The sequence below is a fragment of the Atta cephalotes genome (assembly GCF_000143395.1).
Source record: "Atta cephalotes unplaced genomic scaffold scaffold00005, whole genome shotgun sequence".
Lineage (NCBI taxonomy): Eukaryota > Metazoa > Arthropoda > Insecta > Hymenoptera > Formicidae > Atta > Atta cephalotes.
In genome coordinates, this window is record NW_012130069.1 from 5,374,302 (window position 1) to 5,384,791 (window position 10,490).

The 10,490-nt window shown below is 29.2% G+C and overlaps 1 protein-coding gene across 1 annotated transcript in view; it reads left to right on the top strand.

Moving 5' to 3' along the window:
• Positions 1 to 1,369: 1,369 nt before the first annotated feature.
• The window catches only part of LOC105626376 (ALK tyrosine kinase receptor), a 12,545-nt gene continuing 3,424 nt past the window's right edge, over positions 1,370 to 10,490 (top strand). The window contains exons 1-17 of the mRNA XM_012207677.1: positions 1,370 to 1,745; positions 2,024 to 2,216; positions 2,309 to 2,436; positions 4,635 to 4,757; positions 4,881 to 5,036; positions 5,108 to 5,241; positions 5,872 to 6,038; positions 6,147 to 6,241; positions 6,331 to 6,429; positions 6,984 to 7,167; positions 7,744 to 7,891; positions 8,312 to 8,458; positions 8,682 to 8,838; positions 8,952 to 9,140; positions 9,407 to 9,649; positions 9,724 to 9,822; positions 9,935 to 10,136. Coding sequence (XP_012063067.1) covers positions 1,370 to 1,745; positions 2,024 to 2,216; positions 2,309 to 2,436; positions 4,635 to 4,757; positions 4,881 to 5,036; positions 5,108 to 5,241; positions 5,872 to 6,038; positions 6,147 to 6,241; positions 6,331 to 6,429; positions 6,984 to 7,167; positions 7,744 to 7,891; positions 8,312 to 8,458; positions 8,682 to 8,838; positions 8,952 to 9,140; positions 9,407 to 9,649; positions 9,724 to 9,822; positions 9,935 to 10,136 — 2,840 coding nt within the window. The remainder of the gene's footprint in view (positions 1,746 to 2,023; positions 2,217 to 2,308; positions 2,437 to 4,634; positions 4,758 to 4,880; positions 5,037 to 5,107; positions 5,242 to 5,871; positions 6,039 to 6,146; positions 6,242 to 6,330; positions 6,430 to 6,983; positions 7,168 to 7,743; positions 7,892 to 8,311; positions 8,459 to 8,681; positions 8,839 to 8,951; positions 9,141 to 9,406; positions 9,650 to 9,723; positions 9,823 to 9,934; positions 10,137 to 10,490) is intronic.

Below are 10,490 nucleotides of genomic sequence, written 5' to 3' on the forward strand. Positions count from 1 at the left end.
TAGACTTTTACTTTACTTCTTACTATTTTCTTTTTCTTTTAAAATTTAACTATAAAACATAAAATAAAATAAATAATACTTATAGTAAAATAAACACACATTGTACTCTTCTCTCTCTCTCTCTCTCTCTCTCTCTCTCTCTCTCTCTCTCTCTCTCCATTTCTTCTCTCTGCTTTGTGATTTTTATGAATAAAATATATTTATCCATGCATCAGCAATATTTGTTTTTCATCTTTAAAAAAAGATGTACTCTCTGCACTCGGGAAAGTTATATCGTAATCGATGCAGAACTAAATAAATGGAAATGCATTTTAGAGTTGGCTTTTAATAAACGTTATAGCATCGCCTCTGAAATGCCGGCAAACTGATGGCAGCGAATAGGCATAACTTTATCCTCGCGCGCAAACCGGAAATCAAGGAATATCGGGAAATGAATTATTCCATTTCCGGCGTTCTCGGCTTCGTTTCATTAATTCGTTTTCTCTCGCGGAATTTTGTAATCTCTGCTGTATCATTCACTATTTTGTTACGACGGCATGGACATAATATTTTTTAATTTTAGATATTGAATTTCAATGTGTAAATTTACAATATTATGCTTACGTAATATATAATTACAAAAAATATATTCCCTAGATATGACATAATTGTAAAAACTGATCAAAATTAATATAAATTTTCTATTACAAAATAGGAAATAAGATACATATAAAGACTAACGTATCAAAATTCAAAGAAATAGGAATGCACATAAAGATTAATATATCCAAATTTAATTTGAAATGATAATAATAACCGACACATTTGCCTTTTTCTAAAAAAAAATACACAAGTCATTTTTTAATTTTATTTTAAATGTGATCATATTGTATAAAACATATAAGATTATATTATATGCATACATAATTACTATTATTAGTATTATTAGTATTATTATTATTATTATTATTTTATTATATACATACATAATACTGCAATCTAATAAAATTTGTATTATATATAATATATAATATTATTATATATATTATATATAATAAATTTATTAAATATAATTATTTATAAATCAAAATACTTGCATGCGTGATTTCAGTTTGGGAAATAATGGAAGACGATCATATCCAAGGAGGTTCATGATATCAAAACTCATTTCACTGCGCTCATCGTTGTAAATTTCTCACAGCGTGTCGTTAGTACTCTTGAAACGTATTTTCAACGTTCTCTCTCAGAATTCTTTCTAAATTCTAATTCTCATCAAGAAGCAGCTACGTTTGTAGAATCATGTCTGCTATCTCCGAAAAGCAGAATGCGCGATGTTGCGCATGACCTCGTCTGAAATTATTAAACAGCCACTGGACGAAATTGCGAAGTAATGATCAACGACACGCGGCCGAAACTGGCGACCACCATCGCGGGTTATAGTCAGGCGAGTCGCACGTGTAATCGTCGACATGTGTCTGTATATAACGGCAGCAACGGCAGATTGTTGTTTGGGATCGTCCTGTTTTGTTGTTACATCACAATGACATGCGGCTCTAAGATCAGTATGTGGCATGGAAAGAGTTTTAAGGATCTTCTGGCAGCTCTACCGTCAAAACACTCACCTCACTATCCGCAAATGGGCTATTGCGACCTCGACACGGATTGCGATTGGTCGTGGAACGATACCCATGGTTTTAAGAAAGTTAAAGCGCGCACCAGTCTGTCAAGAACTTTTCCGAACACGGATGCTAATAATTCCTCAAATGGTACGAAAATTTTTGAGTAATTTTCATACATTATTTTTCAAAAGAAAAATTATCATAAAAAAAAGATAATTAAAATAAATAATACGTTATTATAATCCCAAGATCATGAATTCATGACACCGAGAATTTGGTCTATACATATGTAAAACTAGAATCGTATTAAAATTAACGAAAATCCAATCTATAATCATTTTAAAATTGAAATATAATTACGATGCCATATGACACAGTAAAACTGTGTCTACGAAAATTAATTAATGTTTCATTCTCCTTTTAAGGCCACTTTCTGTGGTTCAGCGGCAAAGGGGATGCTCATATATGGTCCAAATCGATTCCGCGTACAGGTCCGCGTTGCCGTATCGAATTTTCACTTTATATGGTGGAAATGGAAAACGGATTCATAAATCTCGTCATACAAACTAACAACATGAGCTCCATCGCGGTGACAAAAAGCGGAAATAATACCTCCATGTATATGCATAAGAATATTTTTTACGATATATTGTGATAATATAAATTTTTCAGAAAATAAATCTAAAAAATATGCTTAAACGTTGTTTTAGGTGGAAGAAAATAAGTTTTTCATTACGCGCGATTGATCAGTCCTATAAATTAGTTTTAGAGGTCTATGTACCCTTTTCTAATTCGAGCATCGGCGTTGACAACCTTCGCCTAGTTAATTGCTTTTCAGGTAATTAATACAAATATTTTCAAATAATTAACGGAATATTATGATTATCGTGTTGTATCAATGACGCCTACATTGAGAAAAAAATGCTGCTAAATGAATAAAACGATACATTGAGTATGCAAATAACTGCATATATCACGAACTGTCACAGACGGAAGTAGTTAGTTCAACTCTATTTGTTATTGACTTAATTTTACTCTTTTATTTGTAACAATAACATATCGATTTGACTTAAGGACATATAATGATAAATTAAAAGCATGTTGAATTGAAGGTATTGTTAAATCAATATTGAATTTAGTTGTATAAAATATTTATAAAGTATTTATAAAGACGAAACTATATTACAAAATAACAGAAACTCAATAAGTTATTGGTAGTACTAATTCCGAAATAAATTTAACTTTGACTTCGAATCAATGTAATTGATTCGAATGTTACATTTAAAAAAAATAATTGTTTTTAATTTTTACATAAGTTCTTATTTCTTTTATTATTCTTATGTAGAATTATTTTATATAGTTTCACATATAGTTCATTAATTATAATTATGCATCAGGTATTTTATAATTTTTAAAAATGCATATTTTACAATTTTAAAAAATGATAATCGAATATGAAAAGATTCGACTCTAAGATCTCTAAAGGTAATCTAACACGCTAAGGCTGCTATTTCATTTGCGTTTTGTCGTACGACAAATGTGTGCAGGACAGAGAGGTTCTCGGATCTCTCTATCTTATAATCAATCAACAAGCTTGAAAAATTTGTCGTACGACAAAAACGCTTAAATGAAACAGCAGTCTAAGGCCAATATTATATGTGTCCGTTTTTTATCGTACGATAAATTTTTCAAGCTTGTTAATTAGCTATAGGACAAAGAGATCCGAGATTCTCTCTGTCTTGTAGTTAATTAACACGCTTGCATAATTTGTTGTACGACAAAAAATGGATCCATATAATATTGGCCTAACGCTTAGCTATAATCGCTTGTCTGAACACTTTAGCATTCGATTATTATTTGATCTATTCTGGTCACCTATCACGGAACAAGTCACAATAGATTCCAATAGGAATTATTCCGTTTTTTCTAGAAAGCACAATAAAAATCTAGGGAATAATTGAATAATTCCGAAATCCATTCCGACTTGTGCCATGATCATATTTCGCGAATAAATATATTAATTGTTAAGCAAATGTGTTAATCAATGTGAAACAATTTCTATTTGTCTATAAATAAAATATATGATTCATGTAATATTTAAACATATTGTATAATACATATAATAAATAATTTATACAATTGTACAAAAAGATTCTTAGATCAAGTAAATTATATTTCAATCAAGAGATATATTCGTATTAATTATAACAAAATTGACTATATTGTTAATAAGATAAATGTATTGATAATTGTATATTTCAATTGTATCGAGCAGATGTGTAATCAATACAAAATAATTTCTATTTGATATGCTGATGATTCATGTAATATATTTAAATTTAATATAACAAATTATTTATAAATTATATAAAAAAATTGTTAGATTATGTAAATTGTATTTTAATCAATTTGAAGAAGTATTTATATTAACCGTTGGCAGTCAATTGACTATATCATTGATTTGTATTAATTATTTTATGTAATGAAAAAACTAATAACAGGTTTAACTTATTAAACTAAATTCAACTGCATTACAAAAGTTTTTTTATTTCATTATGTAATTAAAATAAAAACATATTTAATGTAACTACATAATAATATATGATTGATATAAGAAAATTTTTCAACTACTACTGTTTAATTTAGACAAACTTGTTTATTCAAACAAGAGTATGACATATTTATTTCATTAATACTGTCATTAAATTAACAAAATTATTCCCAATTAGACTGACACTGTTGATTCAACAGCATTTTTTTCTCATGTATATTTTAATGATAACTGTGGCATTTGTATATACAATGACTCTCTGTTTAATTTACATAATTCGTTCTTCATACATGGAATTTATACATTAAATTATTTAAATGAAAAATAAGATTGATTATATTATAAGGCTTTTTAAGCATAATCGATGGTTGATTTTGAAGAAGATGTATTATGCGATTGCAATCATAGTATTAAAAGAAATTAATGCAGTATATAAAGTTAGTTCTATAATTGAAGTGGTAACTCTTTCGCATGTCTATTTTTAGAATCCATTGGAGATTGTACGGAAGATATGTTTCGGTGTAACAACGGTTCCTGCTTAAACAGAACCCGTATCTGCGATTTCACGAAAGATTGTCCCGATGGCGAGGACGAAGCACTCGAGTGCGGTGCGTACATCTTAAATTCGTTACTTTATATTTCCTTGAATATCAGAACTTATGATATAAAATTCTTTATGCTTCGTCTTTGAGATGTAGGTTCATACAATTGGATATTTAAATATTTCACAGACAAGATTCCAAAGAATGCGAGGTGTAACTTCGAAGATGGTTGGTGCGGATGGACGAACGTTCCTGAAAGACCTCTAAATTGGACTCTTCATAAAGGTCCTACGCCAACCGAAAGAACTGGACCCAGTTACGATCATACTTACCGTAACGAAACTGGTATGTACTTGAGATTACATCAAGCAGCGAAAACATATTAGAAAAAAATTAAATTGTCATCTATTTGACAGGAACATACGCGTTTGTAAACATGGCTTCTAAAGATATGAAATATGGCAGTCGAGGCACCATTACAAGTCTTCTGTATAATCCAACACCACCTTATGCCAACAACCCTAAAAGTCCTTATTATAAATCATGTCAAGTATGTTCATATATTTATTCGGTTATTTAATGATATAATCTACCTAATATATTATATAGATGTAATATTTAATATAAGTATAATATTAATATAGGTATGTTAAATTTCTGAAAACAGAAGTATTGAATCGATATGTATATTTATTTTTAAAAAACGGTATTATCAAATAAATAAATTAAAAAATAAATCAAATGAAGTAATTCAAATCTGAGATCGATAAAGTCAAATCATGAATTATAATAAGCAAAATCAAAGTGATTTAATTTAATATGAAAGAGAGAGAGAGAGAGAGAGAGAGAGAGAGAGAAGGAGAGAGAAATTATTTATTATTTAATCTTGTCTGCGGATAAGCCATTAATAATTATTCAATGTATTTTATTTTTTTATTACAAATTTTTTTTAAGGAGTATTAAAACTACTATTGCTCAGATTATACCACTTAGATTTTATTTTTGTTTACTATGAATAATATGTACACAATGCGTTTTCTTTTTGATAATATATTTGGAAAATCTAATTTGACAATTATTATTCTGATAGATATTTGCATCTAAAAATTTATTCTACTTTTAGTGAAAGATTTGTACTAGTTATTTTAACAAATATCTTAGAAATGGATAATATTTTTAGATACGGTTTTTCTATCACAAACATGGTCCACATGCCGCATCTCTTGGACTCTTTTTGGTCCAAGTAAGACCACACGGAAATCATACCGAAAACTTATGGTGGTCCTACGGAACTAATAGCGATATTTGGTATAATGAAGCTGTTGCTCTACCTGATATAAAATATAGGTAAATACAGAAAATTATGTATATACGCATTTAAATAAAACATAAAATTTAACTAATTTTCGTTTTAAAAATAAAGAATTTAATTTTATCGAGATAAAATATCTGCAGGTATCACTTGCAATTTGAAGCATCCAGAGGATATTCTTCCAAAAGTGATATAGCAATTGACGATATTTCTTTGAGTCGAGAATGTTTTGGCATTGGTAATTTTAATATAATTTTAAACATTCTTTATTACGTATTAACTATTTCCGGCTACTTAATTCGCAATATGCATATTTCTTTTCTACAGGAGTTCCACGTGAAGTTGTAGGTAATTTTAATTACTATACACCCGTTATCGAGTCCGAAATAATGCCACCGCAGCATCCAGATTTTGTAAATGAGACAGGTACATGAAGTTATGCATTTGATAAAAGTTATGCATTTAATTATACTTTTTAAATATTATTTATACATACTTTATAATATGTTAATTTTATTTTATATCATAGATGTAAAATCTTCGAAAAATATTTTTATATGTTTTATATTATTTTTTTTAATAGAAAATTTTATTTTTTTCAAAGCTTAATGTGTTTACAAAGCTTATTTATCCATATATTTATCAAATCATTTTTTTCTATTAAAAAGCTTGCATGGATCAAAAATTAAAAAAGTAAAAAGTAAATAAAGTTTTGTAATAATTATGTGTATTAAAGATAATATTTAAGTTTGTCATATGTTGCTAGAATTAACAGATAAAAATACTAATAAAATATCTTATTTGTTCATATTCATACTGAAAAACTGGAAAAAATGTTTCCTATATAATTATATAAAATTAGATAAAATTATATATAATTATACAATATAAAATATGTCCATATATATATATTTTTTTTTCTCCGGATTATCAGAAATATTTTATCAAATTACATTTTACATCAGTTATATTACTTTCAGTTATTCGAATTACCACTTGCGCGGCTTCCGGCAGGACTGGTCCTACTGATGAAAAATGTACTGAAAAATATAATAACACAAATATAGAATTGTTGATACCGTCATTGATACAAGAGGAGAAAAGATCGACCTTTAATTTGTATGGAGTCCAACGATGGACTGCACCACGCGGTGAATACTACACGTTAGTAGATAAATCTTTTTAGAAATATAGATTTACAATAGTGAGCTTTCAAGACAGTTTATTAGTTTAATGATAATATCAATTTAATCATACGAGGGGGTAATTTAATTTTAACAGAGAAATTATAAAATTAATAATTCAATATTAAATCACAATATTAATTCACAGATGATCAAAAATTTTTATTTATTGTGTCATACACATTTATCGTTTGTTATTAATTTCTTATAGAAATGTAGGCTTTATAATGAAAAAAATAATTTTTTCCATGTATATTATATTAAAAATATGTTTTTCTTTAGAAGAAACTTAATCAAAAAGGTATGTTTTAAAATAATGATTTGCTAAAATGTGATTGCACGAAGAAACGTCATTTATAATAAATCACAAATAGATGGGTAAGATTTAAATTTCGTTAATACACGGATCAATCTATGACTGTACTCAGCTAATTAGAAAAAAATGTACTTTCAAATTACAAATTAATATTCGTGAGATGTATAGAAATGATAAATAGAATATAGAATGATGCGTCCATTTCGATCTGTCTAATTACAATATTGTTTTTGAAAACAGTTTAATCGCCATCGGAGCACGAGGAGGTTTGGGTTCGAGCAATACCGGCATCACTTTGGGTGCATTTGTTCGCGGTGTCATAGAACTCCAAAAGGGCGATCAGTTATACTTCATGATTGGTCAAGAGGGAACGGATGCGTGTGCCAAAGTGAGTATTGCTGACCAGAAAAAATTTACATAAAATAATATAATAAAGATATAAATAAATATTTCTTCTACACAAACATTTATTTTCAAGAAAATAAAATGTGAGAACTGGAATATTAATAAAATTATTTTTATATTCTTAAGTTTTTTTACTTTATAACTTTCATTAATATTTTTCCATAAATTCTATTGACTAACGAAATTGTTTCAATATTGATTTCTCTCCCTCCTGCAGAATATTTTTAAATTGGTTTTTTTTTTAAAAAAACTTGAAAAGAATTTCATTCTACATGTTCAGTTTTATTTTTGCAAAAATAAATTTTCTTCTTTGAGTTGCATTATAAATTATGAAATATCTTCTATTTGTTTAATTCACATTATTGTTTACAACAAATTAATATTATTGATCTTGTCGAAACAGAATCTTGGCTTAAAAAGAACTGCCTGTCCATCGAATCAATATGCCGAATCAATATCACTATCGCAGGCATCGAAAATGCGAGAAGTGAAGAAGGTTGAGTTTAGAAATCCTGGTGGCGGCGGCGGTGGTGCGACTGCCATTTTCACAGTAAATATTATATTCTCAGTAAAAAAAGAAATGATTATAGCAATTTAGTAAAATAACAAAAGATAAAAGATGCTCTTCTTATTACAGCTGATAAGAGTTATATTTATATATACATATATTTTATATTAGAATTATAATAATATTTGCACAAGAAAGTCTTACTTTAGTTTTCCATTAATTTTCTTCTGATTATTATATACAAATTCGATATAACCGATTATAGTTGAAAGCAAACGGTGATCCGGAGCCCATCTTAATCGCGGGTGGTGGCGGTGGTTTAGGATTGAATCCTACTATGGACGATGGATTACAGCATGGACGCGGTCCCTTTCCCATGGGTAGACTTTCATCTTCTCCGTCCAATTTTTCAGAACGCATGGGTAACTAGTTTTTTTCCTTAAAATATATAATAAAAATATCCGAATTGCATTTTTATAAGAAGAATGCAACTTAAGATAAAAATGCAAATGCAAGTAGAATTTCGACTTTTAAGGTGGACCCGGTGCTAGTTGGAATGGAACACGGCCTAATTTTCAACAAAAGGCTTGGGGAATGCCATTAATTTATGGAGGTATAGGAGGTATCGGTTGTGAATCGGGAATTGGGGAAATTCATGGTGATGGAGGCTTTGGCGGAGGTGGGGGCGGTTGCCAATCAGGGGGTGGTGGCGGAGGTTACATTGGTAAGGAGAAATATGAAAATATTGTACAAAGTGATTTAGATGTCACCATAAATCTCGCTAATATATTTAAATCTATAATATTTGCATTATTATATAAAACGTTTCTTAAATATATTTTTACATTACAATTGAAATATCGAAATTAAAATCAAGAAATAAAAAATACTGATTAAAATCCATCTTGATCCAAATTTATATATTGTAAATAATAATCTTCAACAGCACTAGTGCAGAAGTAACTATAGAAGTAACTTTGCCTTCTTTAGGTGGGAATGCTGGACAGAATGATGGAAGTGGTGAAGGTGGTTATTCATATGCCAGTCAGAAGCTCACCGATATTTATTTTAAAGCTGCAGCTCATTCTGGCCAAGGCGAGATCTTCGTTATACCCGCGATCAGTGGTTGCGGTTGCGATTACCGTTGCGTCGCGCTCGATCAGTACTTGAGCGAGACCAAGTGTCTCTGTCCTCAGGGTTGGTTGCTCAGTAACGATTCAAAATCCTGCATCAGTAAGCACAACCATGATATATCGTCACTTTCATTATTACATGCAAATATGAAATAAAATCACGTTGAATTTTAGTGGCTGACGATTCCAAGGATGGTCATCAAACGTACATGATCCAACTTGTAGTTGTAATCATTGGCTTGCTTACTATTATTGGAATTTGCCTAATATCTTGTACGTACACAAAAACTTTGAGTTTTATAACATAACAGATTAAATGATATAAGATATTGATTTCGATCTTCCGTATTTTTGTTTCTCTTGCATATTTTATATTATCCGACAGATAAACGGTACCAAAAACAGAAAGCGCTTTCCCATCGCCGCCAAGTGATGTTTGGCAATGGCACTGAATTAGCTGCATTGCGTCCAGGACACCAATCGGACACGATGATGACCGAATACAACCCCAATTATGAGTTTGCTGGCAATCTCTACAGCTTTAAAGATTTGCCGCAAATACCTCGCGAGTGTATCGATTTAGTAAAGTTAGTACGAATATATAATACACCAAAAGGCTAATTAGCATATCAATCAGTAATATATTTACTTAGAATACTTTCCTTTTAAAAGACGTAGCTGATTTGTTATTCATTGAATATCAAGAAAGACGATTTTTTATCGACTATGTCTCTTAAAAGGAAAGCACTTAGCTAGCCAGCCTTAGATAAATAGTTATACAGATTGAATTTTTTATTTTCTGAATGTTTATAATTAGCGTATCAATAAGATATATTAAACAATTTTATAAATTGATTATTTTCCCAACGTTTTTTATATATATATATATATATATATATATATATATATATATTACTTAACTAAATAACGTAAAACGTAAA